Source organism: Saccostrea cucullata, unplaced genomic scaffold (genome assembly GCF_032062105.1).
Source record: "Saccostrea cucullata isolate Sc308-1 unplaced genomic scaffold, CSIRO_AGI_Scuc_v1 ctg568, whole genome shotgun sequence".
Lineage (NCBI taxonomy): Eukaryota > Metazoa > Mollusca > Bivalvia > Ostreida > Ostreidae > Saccostrea > Saccostrea cuccullata.
In genome coordinates this window covers 181929-194947 of record NW_026933360.1, presented here as the reverse complement: position 1 = coordinate 194947, position 13019 = coordinate 181929, and the positions used below count along the sequence as shown (strand labels likewise).

Sequence of the window (13019 nt, the reverse complement as noted above, 5' to 3'; positions counted from 1 at the left end):
TGTAGTGTCATCTATGTAAACACCCAATTAACACCACTATGCATGCCCCTGGCATTTACTATTTTCCAGGTAAGTCCAGGCTGCATCAATTTTACGCTTGATTGACGTGTATACACGCGCAATCAAAACTTCGAGAGATAGAGAGTAAAATTCAATGAAATATGTGTAACAGGACCCATGTTTTGGTTCGAGAGATAGAGAACTTCGAGAGATAGATGTTCTCGAGATCAGGAGTAGATTTGCTTAGTTATATAGAGGAAAAAAAGGGGACCGAAGGTTCACTTCGAGAGATCGGAGTTCGAGCCATCGAGAGTCACCTGTACTAGTACCTAGTGTATTTTATATTAGGAGCATTTCTATAATAAAACCATCAAATAAAAAAAAAAAGTCCATAAACAAAGTTTTAAAATTGACATTGTCGGATGTGTTTGTGACCTAAAATATAACATAGGTAATCAAAGATTACGAAGCTCACCTCGATGAATGTTATCAGTGTAAGTAATGCAAATCTCACAACATATTTTCTTAATTTTTAGTATTTTAAAATATCCCAACAACAATATTCTTGCAAGTTTTTAAACCCTTACATGGCATATACACATTTCTACGCGTGTGGCGTGAAAAACATGTATAGTGTAAACAAACATTCATAACTTTGTTAATACTGCAGATATCAAGAACTTCAAGTTCACTGGGATTGATCTGTTCCCAAAGCTTTAACCTGGTCTCTTGTATGGAAAATATATGTCAGATTCAGCATCCGAAGCAAGTATGGTAGTGTCCTTCCCTAGATGCATCATCCATGCAAGTTTGTTTCAGGTAGGGCTTTTAGTTATTTGGGAATGAAAATATAGGTCAGATCCAGCATCCGAAGCAAGTCTGGTAGTGTCCTTTCCTAGATGCATCATCCATGCAAGTTTGATTCAGGTAGGGCTTACAATTACTTGGGAATGAAAATATAGGTCAGATCCAGCATCCGAAGCAAGTCTGGTAGTGTCCATCCATAGATGCATCATCCATGCAAGTTTGGTTCAAGTAGGGCTTATAGTTACTTGGGAATGAAAATGTAGGTCAGATCCAGCATCCGAAGCAAGTCTGGTAGTGTACATCCCTAGATGCCTCATCCATGCAAGTTTGGTCCATGTAGGGCTTATAGTTCCTTGGGAATGGACCTGCTCCAAAAACTTTAACCTGGTCACTTATCTGGAAAATGTAGGTCAGATCAAGTATCCGAAGCAAGTCTGGTAGTGTCCATCCCTAAATGCATCATCCATGCAAGTTTGGTCCGGTAGGCCTTATAGTTCCTTGGGAATGGACCTGCTCCAAAAACTTTAACCTGGTCACTCATCTAGAAAATGTAGGTCAGATCCAGCATCCAAAGCAAGTCTGGTAGTGTACATCCCTAGATGCATCATCCATGCAAGTTTGGTTCAGGTAGGGCTTATAGTTCCTTGGGAATGAACTTGCTCCTAAAACTTTCACCTGGGACACCGACACCGGGGATATAGTATAAGCTCATCTCAACTTCGTCGAGGTGAGCTAAAAAAGGAGAAAATGTGTTAAGATTAAAAATAGCCATGGCTTCTTTTCTCAGAATATGACGAACCCTGGAATTTTTTTGGTTCCTGTTTATCCATCCATATACCAAAACTTGTCCTGTGGTTTCAAACAGAGAAACTGAAAATGTTCAGAAGTTTACATGCACAATGAGCAAGGTACATTGTGTAGAGATGGTAAAAGGTTTTAACTTCTTATCTAGATTCACATAAACCAAATTGATAGCAAAACTTTTTATCTAGATTTTCTATCAATTTGGTTTATGTGAATCTACTGTGAATTGTGTTTAATAAGTAGATTTCTCATACATTCCTAATTAACTTTTACAATTGTTCATAATTTTTTAATACACAATTAGCTTTTTCTGATTTTAAGTTTAACTGATTGATTGTCAGTTTTTCGTTCTAGTCTCTTTTACCATCAAGATAGGGATCAAAACCTAATTGGAATCCATGGAAATAAAATGTTAATGCTTCATAGCATGCAAACATGTTCCAGAGACTAGAAATCTAAGTTGTGTTCAAGGACTATACAGGGCATCGAGTACTGTAAGCTATTCCTTACAAAGTTGTACATCCAATACCTTAAATCCTTGTACCATTTATACATGTCCATCATGAGTGCAGAGATCAAGGTGATAAAGACATCCTTTAAAATATCATATTATTTTTAAAGACAGCTGCTGTTACACTGATAAACTTCTTGCAAGGAAAAGTCAGATAAATTATTGTCCTATAGGCAGTAATGCTAGACGACTGATATGCTTCTACAATTACGACGAATGAAGCCCTAAAAGGAGATATATTTTGTTTGATTATTTTCCTGCAAATCTGTTTTTCCTCATCATCAGCTGCAGGAGAGGCCAATCTATTTGTGGTGGAGTTTGAAAGTGCACAGAAGGAAATAAGATGGTAATTTTTTTTAGACTGGTGCAACAATTCCCTAATGATATCAATTATTTTACAAACATGAGTCCCATGGGCTACATCACTCACCTGATGATACTAGCCAGGAAAAAGCAGAAATTGGTTAGATATTGAAAAGAATAAATATATAACATCCTCAAGGGGGGAGGGGAAGGGCATGATTTGCTAACATTTGTATCTAAACTTAGTGATGATCCTTTGATGTTTCTTGATTTATCATGACTATATATTAAATAATTAAAAAAAAATTCTTTTTCTTTGTTCTGTTGTGGCATTACAAGATTTTAAAATGACCCAATCCATTTTTCACTTTTTCTTAATTATTCCCCCTTAGAAGAAGGTATTGCCCTTCATTGGAACAAACTTGAATTCCATTTACCCAAGGATACTACAGCCAAATTTGGTTGAAATTGACCTAGTTGTCCTGCAGAAGAATAAGAACTTGTAAAAAGTTCAGGACGACGACAACAACAGACTGTGGATAAATTTTGATCTTAAAATTTCACTTGTCTTTCGCCTCAGATCTGCTAAAATATGGATTAAATTTTATTTTTTTACTTTATTTTAATTACCGGTAGTGTGCAGTTTTAGATTGGAATTTACACTATATGTCTCATTATCACATTGCAGTCAATCCTCTTTCTTACCTCGCTCTTCATCATGAGATCATGTTTGCCTTTGCTGGACAGAGTCTGGTTATCTGTGTCCATTTCTGTGTCACTTTCATCACTAGATTCATCTTCTAGCTCTCTGTAATCATAAAATTTTTCATTTATAAATAAAATTCAAACTTCAACTTAGTAGTGTCTTGCTGAAGGACTAAACATTGTATAAATTGTAAATAAGAGGCCAATGGGTCACAATGCTCACCTGAACACTTTGGCTATGAAAAAGCAGAAGACAGTTCTGATTTGAAAAGTTCAAAAACATTTCATCCCCCTCCAGGAGGGGCATGATTTAAGCAAACTTCAATCTACATGCACTTTTTTGGGTCAGTAACCTTGAACTTTACCATAAAAACCTTGAACTAAGGTTAAAACATATCTTTATAAGCACACAAATATTTTTTGCATGAATTTAAGTTTCAATAAATCATACTTATTAAATATAAATCAAATGGACTTAAATTTTTATACTTTTTCATGCCAGTGCATGTGCCTTTGAACTTGGAATAACTTTGAGTCAAAGTCAAGACACACCTTTAGAATATTGTTCATGTTTATGTAAAGTTTTAACTTTAATTGTTTTTCCATTAGAAAGTAAAAGATGGGACACAAAATTAACACTTTTTCTGTCACTGTCAGTGACTCTGAATTTGCCAAAATAACTTTTGGTCAGATCATGGTAGTAATACTGCATAAGTAGAATTTTTAGTGAGGATTTAACTTTGGCATTACATGTATTAATGAGGGTGTCGAGATCGCTAAAATTGAATATCGCTAAGAATTAACTGCATTTTATTTGTAATAGCTTCTTTAATATGCATTTTAAAATCGCTAAAATAACATCTTGCTAAAAATAAATTACCAGTTTTTAAGGACAAATCACTAAAATTACATCTCGCTAAAATTTCCACTTATACGGTACTTACTAAATCATAACTGCATGATGTTTGTATTAATTGTCCCCCGCTTGAAAAGTGGGGGATATTAATTTGGGTCTGTCTGTCCGTCCGTCCGTCTGTCTTTCTGTCTGTCTGTAACGCTTTTGTTTCCACATGATATCTCGAGAACCCTTTGAGCTTTTGCAATGAAATTTTGCATAGCAACTCCCTATGGACTAAAGAAGAACCCTATTGATTTTGAGGTCAAAAGGTCAAGGTCATAAATTCGCAAATTCTTTCTGTTATAACACTTTCGTTTCCACGCGATATCTCAAGAACCCTTTGAGCTTTTGCAATGAAATTTTACGTAACAACTCCCTGTGGCCTAAGGAAGATCCCTATTGATTTTGAGTTCAAAAGTTCAAGGTCGTAAATTTATACATTCTGTCTGTGTGTAACACTATCCTTCCGGGCGATATTTCAAGAAGATTTCGAGCTTTTGCAATGTAATTTTATACCAAAATTCCTTAGGACCTCTCTCATCTTTCTCAAAGTGTCCCGCCCCGTTTTTTTTTTATTAGTATTCATTGTATTACATGTCGCTATTTTTAGCACAGGGGCATAAGGAGAATTTTTACGTATAAAACAGGTTCTCGGCAGACTTAATATTCTTATTACATCTATTAGAACTGTTTAATAAAGGTTAAATTAGACACCATGCATTGTGTAAAATTTTGACCCTTCGAACGTGAATATATACATGTGAATTCATATTTGCATATAATTGTCGTAAGTGTAAAACAGGTTCCATGGCGTAGTGGTATGTCTCTCGCTTCACATGTGAGAGGCCCCAAGTTCGAATCCCGGACAATCCATTTTCTTTTTTTTCCGAAATACTTTTTTTTTTTACTGAATGATAGTTTTGTGAAATGAATGATAGTATTCAGCATGTGAAATGAAAAATTTGGAGAGAACGATCATAGGCATTTATGCCTGCTGTTCAATCCATTTCTGTGAATGGCTATTAAACAAATTTAAAAAAATCATCATTACAGTGTGATAAATATTTCATATAAAAAGAATCTTCCATACACTATAATAAAATGAACGTTTTAAAAATAAACATTAGTAGTAATGACTTTGAAAACTTCATAAGTCAAAGAACATAGTTCATTAGCATTTTTGATAATCAGGCATTTATGCCTGCTGTTTGTTTACATTCAGCTCCATTTCTGTGAATAAAATATATATTAAACTAAATTTAAATAATAAAGAATAAGCAATCAAATCTTTATATCTATATTGGCATACTAGCATTTTATTTGCTTCAGTATACATGTATGCATTTAATAATTCTACAGATTCAGTCAGGGGGATCTGACCCCCCTCCCCCTGAACTGCGCATGGTTTACTTTTTCCCTAAGCCGGGGACACAAATTCTCTGAATTAGCTTGTTAAGTATCAACTTTCAATTAGCCTTCACTTGAGATTTATAGACTGAATACAAATAAAACTTTTTTTCTGCCAATGAAGTGACCTTGATGCTTTTTTTTTTAAAAAATAACTTTGGGTCAAGGTCAGTAAAATTCTTGTTCATATTCAATATTTGTAATATTAAAGTCAGTAATTTTTTTTTTTTTTTTTTTGGGGGGGGGGGGGGGGGGCGCTAACTTCCACCGCTCCTTTGAGCTGGGTAAAATTAGCAATTTTTATTTTCCTCAAACTAGGAAAATTCATGTATTAAAAGTTCATGTAAATAATAATGGAACATAAGGAACTAAAAATATCTTTTGATTTTTTTTTTTTAAAGATCTGATTTTAAATCATATAAGTTTAAATTCCTGTTTTAACATTTAAAATTTGGCAATGATAATATTCAAATAAAAAAAACCAAACATCAGAATTAACTGGTAAGTTTTTTGAATATATATCTTTTCAAAATAAAAAAAAAAATCAACTACATGAAAATATCTGTTCATTTACTTATTTACCGGAGATTCATGTCATACTTGAAATCACTCTAAGATGCAATGAATTTGCAACATATCGGTGAAATCACTCCCTAGAGAAAAAAAAAATTCAGAAAAAATGGGATTGGATTTTATTCCCATGAAAATCACACACTTTCTGCTTAATTTGTTAAATTTTCTGATAAAAAAGGTGTTTTAATACACATGGCTCTACAGTTACTTTAGTTCAGTGGGTGCTAGTGAACCAATTAATGCTAAGGGATGAGTGAGTAAAATTAAGTGTTTATTTTCTGATAGTGATTCAAAATGTGGGATGTGAAGTATTACTAGGTGTAACGCCCTAACAGTATATAAGTATTGAAAAAATCCTGCTACTAATATCCTTCAAATGGTATGCTATTTTTACAACAATGTAAATTGCATCTCCCTTTTACTGTTAAAACAATTCTGACAAATTGTATACATATATATATAGTACAAAGTGGATTGAGCTATGTGTCAATCCCTTCCTACTATCTCATCTTGTAATTAAAAGACTGGAGGTAATATCATCATATTGCTGTAATAAGAAGTAATTTTCACCCTGTATCCGCCACCTGCTGATGTCACTTGATACAAATTGATGTACTTTTTCACTTACATCATCTTTATTTCACTATTGTGTGCTTGCAAAAACCCTTCACAAACAAGATGTGTTTGTGAAACACTATGCACCCGGCGGCAACAAAGTTACAAAAAACTATTTTTAGCATACAGGTCACAGTCAAGGTCACAAGGTCATTGATATTTTTTAATGTTATTTGAAAGAACATTAGTAGTGGAGTATGAATACCAAATGTGAAGTCTATATCTCCTATGGTTCAAAATTTATGGCAAAAGTTCGAAAATAGCTACTTTTAGCATTACGGTCACAGTCAAGGTCACAAGGTCAATGACTTTGGTGTCATTTGTATGAGCTTTATTAGTGAAGTATGCATACCAAATATGAAGTCTCTATCTCCTATGCTTCGAAAGTTATGGCAAAAGTTTGAAAAAGCTATTTTTAGCATTTAGGTCACAGTCAAGGTCACAAGGTCATTGATCTTGGCGTCTTTTGAAAGAACTTTATTAGTGGAGTATGCATACCAAATATGAAGTCTCTATATCTCAAGGTTTAAAAGTTATGTTGAAGGTTAAAGTTTTCAGCAGACAGACAGACAAACAGATAAACAGACAAACAGGACAAAAACAATATACACCTCGGATCTATCGATCCGGGCGCATAAAAATCACTTCCAGAAGTGTTTTTTTAAAAGACATTTTTTAAACACATGAAGTGGTAATAGTTAATATAAGTGCTTGGTTTCAGGATGTTGAAAGTCTAGAGAGATAAGTAACTGTACCAAAATTGTTCTCTCTAGACTTTACATGCAATTCCAAGATGCCTCTACATAAAATTATCACTTCTTTTGCTCTGCGTTTCATTGCTAGGTATCAAGGAACATTTTGGTTTACTGCTGTTTAAAATACAGCAAATCTGTAGATAATAGAAGGGAGAAATTAAATTTAAATAATTGTTTATGTTAGATCTCAAACACCATTAGGAAAAGTGTAGACATTGAATAAAATTAAATGGGAACCAAGGCAAACCATGGAATCCCAAGACTAGCAACTGTCAAATCTTGTGTCTCGATCTTTATATACAAAATTATGATATGGTTAAAAAATGCTAATTTGAGCAAGTATTGGGTTTTATTTTTTAGAGTGGATTAATTCAGATAAAGGTATTAAAAAAAAAAAACATACGACAAAAACATTACAGTCAAACTGTTTCGTATGAACATGAATATTGCAAATTCGGGGATATAGTGAAGTTTTCTTGGATCCTCAATGATATTAATTTTACAAATTCCATATTACAGACATAGCAAAGTAATTTCACAGGTCCCAGTGATTTCATTATAACCCTGTTTTTCTGTATCCTGAAACCATGTTCCTATGACAGTTAATGGATAAGTTGATAATATATTTGGACAAACTCACATGAAAATTATCATAGTCACAAGCATTAATCTATCAAATATTTGCAGAGTGATTTTTTGCTTAATCAATGTTTATATATTAACAACTCTAAAAAAAACCATTGTCTCTGACCAAAATAGTTTCAGTTGTTCAGTTTCTACTCTGTTAAAATTTTGCAATTCACAGTGACAAATGGAAGAAGAAACTTCTCTCACTTTGATATTGTCAGTTCAAAGCTCCTAATCGGTATTAAAAATTGATGTCTGAGCATGATAGTGGTGATAAGTCATAAGCTGCACTAGCTTGCCGAACACATGCCAGGCCATTACATTGTGTGAAGTTAGCCCATACGTACCCAGAAATAAAAGAGCAAAACAAGTACAGGTCACCACTTCAAGTTTTTGTTGTGCACCATGCTTAGTTTTACACCTGAATGGTGCAAGGTTTCTTTAATGTGCAATTTTTTTTCTTTTTTGTGTGCAAATTCAATATTTTTCTGCACAATAAACATTTATCTCAATTTTCTTAATGAAGTTTGTAATGTTTAACTCTTTTTGATGAACTATGTAAAATTATTAATACTAACTAGTTTTTCAATTTAACTGATTTCATTCTACATGAGTATTTTTTACAAAGAAGCTGTACCAATGTTTTCAGGGAAACCAAATTCATTTCAAAGAAACAGATTTTTCAAAGACTGAGTTCATTGTGAGTTCGAGTGTATTATAAAGTAAAGAATACAGAGAACAGTAAAAATCAAACTGAGGACATTAAGGATATCTCATCTACACATCTTACTCTACCTATATAAGAATTCACCACATCATAATTAGAATAAGTCACCTACAAAAGAACTGAACAAAAAGCTAGACAAAATCATGGACACAGATGGAAATATCATGAATAGCAATATAACTATAAACTGCCATGTCACATCTTGGAATGACAATCAAAATTAATTAAATCTAAATCTAAAAAAAAATCGGAAGTGCAGTACGTACTTTAATAGCATGCAATAGATTGATGCACATTTTTTATCTTTGTATTACTAATTATGACCTCTGTGTTACTTATTTTGACAAAAATTTGCAAGTTAGAGAAGTTATATCAAAACCAGAAGTCTCTGATGAGACTGTAGCTCTACTGGTCCATACTTATAACAAAGAAAAGCACTTGAATTTGAAACTTTGCAATAGGCAGCAATAATAGAATTGTGTACCTTAGTGTAGTCTACTAGTGTGCCAAGTAATATTGAAATAAAATCAAAACTGTAGTAGGAGTAGCATTTTGAAAGTATTCTAAAGAAACTTCTATGTTTAGTAACCATTGACAACACCGTTATCGAAATCAAATATTGATGCCAAAAATTATGCATCTAAGTGTAGTGTAAACTACTTGTGTGCCATGTTATATTGAAATCAGACCAAAACAGTAGGAGGAGAAGCACTTTGAAAAATTGTTTACAGACAGACAGCTAGATGGATGGATGATGGACAACTTACTATCTCATAAGTTCCTCTAGTCTTTGACCAGTAGAACTAAAAATTGACATATTTTGTGACTTTCTTGCAAATACTTTGGAATCTGTACTAGTAAGGGAATACATCAGACTTTTCCTGAAGAAGTTATTGCATTCTTAAAGAAACTACAAACAATGACCATAAAGAGCCTATTTTGTCCTTGGACATTTTCAATGAAGATTTATTGGATATATTTTAGCAGAATTTTAACTAAGTTGTGGACAGTTTAGCAAGAGAGTTATTAGTTTAATATTTTTTCTCTTTTTTCTGTGTTAGTTAGAGTAGCTTTGCTGATCTCTGTTCACTGACAGAGATTTTATGTCAAAATTAGTTCATTTTAATACAATTAATGCTTAAAAGTTGAAACTATTGATTGGGATACAAGCTTTGCAGTGCATTAAGTTTCACAGCTTCTCTTTAAGAAACAACATCATGTTTGAGTAATCCATGAAGCCCACTACACACTACATTCCATTTGACCAATACCTCCATTTCTTATATTACCCTTCTGAATCAGTGTTATAATGTACAAGGCAATACGAAGAATGCATCATCAATGTCTTCTTCAATACACTATTTAAATCTCTATCAGCATTGGAAATTAATCAAGTGTCAGACAGCCAATTTTTGCTGGTTTCACGTTGATTGTTTTGAAAATACCTGGGTAGTTAAAATTATCTCTGAAAAAAAAAATCTAGAATATTTGTCTTTTGAAGTTTTACAGGTAGCCAATTTTGCTTCCACTAAAATGCAACTTTAGTATCTAATTAAATGGCGATTCACACCTTTAGATATTCCTCTACAATGTCCCCTGCCTACACTCTAGATCTACATTATCTCTAGTTTGAATAAGATGAATCCCAGCAGTCTCTCTGTCTGATTTTGACCTTTCGTTCATTCTTGATTTTCCACTAATGCACATATCTTTAAAATTCACTCTTGATTCTCTTACCTCTGCCATCTCATTTTTTCATATCCATTCCTTTTTTTATGCTTTTCAATTTTTTGAGTGCAACTTTTTAAATTCACAAACCATTTCTTTGTGTTAAGATAATTTACCCATTTTATTAATTTCTTGACGTCTGTTAGCATTCAGATGTTTACCTGCTCTGTTCTCTTTCTACAAGGATGTTACCTGCTCTATTGTTCGTGAATCTCTGCATCTTCTTTTAATTTTCTCATATTACCTGCTTTATTGTTACTGGTAGGTTACCTAGTCAATTGTCCTTGTTTCCATGTTCTCTACGCATTCAGATGTTTACCTGTTTCTTTTTATTCTCTGCTCTCATTGTCTTCTGACGTTTTCTTGTCTCTCAGTTCTGTTTGCTTTCTGATGTTCGCCTTAACAAACTATGCTTTCTTTGCATTACTTTTTACTTCCTGTTCTCTTTTCCTTCTGTGTTTGCCTCCCATTTTTCACATTCTACTCTCTTTTTAACCCAGTTGACTTGCTCTATCATTATTGGATTCTCATCTTTCTTTGTCTTACGATAAATACCTGTACTATACAATTTTTATCCTCTGCCTTTTGCCTACTGATATTATCATTTCTGTTCGTACGTCATTCTCTGTTCATCTGTCCTACTGATGATTACCTTTTCTGTTCATTCTTGATTCTCTGTTCCTCTGTCCTATTGATATTTACATCTTCTGTTCATTTTTTAATCTCTGTCCTCCTGATACAAACCTTTTCTGTTCATTCTTGATTCTCTGTTCCTCTGCCTCTTTCTCTTTCTTTTTACGGAGATACTCCTCCACTTCTGCTCCCTCCAATTTTACTCTTCTTCTTATCTGTACCAACAGAAAATATTGTATCAGTTTACTCACCAACAAAGTACATGTTGTATTGCATATGTAGATGTCAGGAATTTTATTTTGTAGCAAGAAATATGAAAACATACAAATATCAAAGTTATACAAGCTGGCACCAATGCTTAGTAAAAGACATTTTTTTTCTTTTACTTTTTCATTTATCTTAATTATCTACAGAATTTCTCTAACCCATTATATAGAGAAACATAGTTATTTTTAATTTTGTGTCTACGAAAGTTTCAATCTTTACATCTCATTTTCACTTAAAAAATAAGGATGTCAAAGGAACTACACAATCTGCATGCCAAAACATCTAATGTAAAACATCTCTATTTCTAGGAGAAGTCAAACTTCCTAAAACAATGACAAGTCATTAATTTACTCTTTAATTTGTATCCTGGCCTTCAATTTGTTATTCAATGCACATGGTACATGCAATTATGGATTTTCATTTTCCTGTGTTATTATTTTTATGATTTTCTAGTGTGATATAAATTTGTTTTATGTACTCAGACTAGACAATAGGGTACAGAAAATAGTGTATGCTTTGTTCTTTCATAGGGCCTTGATTGTACTGTAAACCAATGGGATGAAACAACTACCTGTAGATGTAATAAAGTCAAAGTTTATAATCCATATTAAGTCAACATAAAATATAATGAGATAACAGGGATTCATGCATGAGATGTCTCTTATTTAAACAAGGTTCTAGATCATGTAAACATTGGGTGAGTACACACTGTACAGAGATGTTCAGCCCACAGCAAATCAGTTTTACCATCCCAGAGAAACAGACAAACAAGAGACTCCAGAAATTGTCACAGAGGATATGTCTACCTGACACACAGGTAAACACCATTACTCAATTTACTGTAAATCTCTGATGTGGAACCTAGGTGCCATCTTGTTTTACACAAAGCTTAATAATCAGAAAACATCAATTTCTTTGATTCTGGCCAAATACAAGACAGGTCTGATCCATTGCTTTGAAAACATTTCCTCAATTAAAACTTTTTTAGATAACATTGATTTTTCTCTTTTTACTTAAAACAACAAAAGTTTCTAATGAGCTCTATCTTCTCACTTTCTGTGAAACTGCTACCACTGTTTTAATTTTGATCAAACAATTTTTAATTGCTGAAAAAAAAAAAATACTGGCCCATCTTAATGATAAACTTCATTAAAGAAGAAAGAAAAAAAGTAAGTGAATTTTATCAACTTTTAGAAAAAAATGAAAAAGGAAAGGAGAACAGAGTGAGAAATAGGGGAAATTTAATAAAACCAAATCAATAAATGCAAGGAATGAAGTCAATAAAACACTCATTAAAACCGTAATGGTCCTACTAAAAGCTATAGTAAGTCATGAATGTAATATTGATGAGAGAGACTGAGACAGATATCACATGTAAAAAAAACAATTTGACATTTAGATGGATGACATTGTTAAAAATTTCTTTTTAATTATTCATACCCTTTATGAAATCGAAACTACTGAAAATATTTTAGAGAAAAAAGAGCAATACATGTCAAATACACTCTTTCCTATAAAAAAGAAAGACAATGTCAGACAAATAACGATATTCTGTTATTCTTATCTTTAGCTTAAGGTCGGTTAAATAAACAGAAGATCTATATACTGGCTTTGCTAATGAATATGACTTATTGTTTCAAATATTTATTTTTGACATAC

The 13019-nt window shown here is 32.8% G+C and overlaps 2 protein-coding genes across 2 annotated transcripts in view; one reads left to right on the top strand and one right to left on the bottom strand.

The window, feature by feature from the left end:
* The window catches only part of LOC134238092 (uncharacterized), a 381131-nt gene that overhangs the window by 260950 nt on the left and 107162 nt on the right, over positions 1-13019 (top strand). The gene's annotated exons all lie outside the window — the stretch shown is intronic.
* LOC134238093 (cleavage and polyadenylation specificity factor subunit 2-like) overlaps positions 1-13019 on the bottom strand; it is an 82595-nt gene that overhangs the window by 15941 nt on the left and 53635 nt on the right. Inside the window, exons 10-11 of the mRNA XM_062720219.1 lie at positions 11205-11308; positions 3131-3233 (exon numbers count right to left, since the gene is read on the bottom strand). Coding sequence (XP_062576203.1) covers positions 3131-3233; positions 11205-11308 — 207 coding nt within the window. The remainder of the gene's footprint in view (positions 1-3130; positions 3234-11204; positions 11309-13019) is intronic.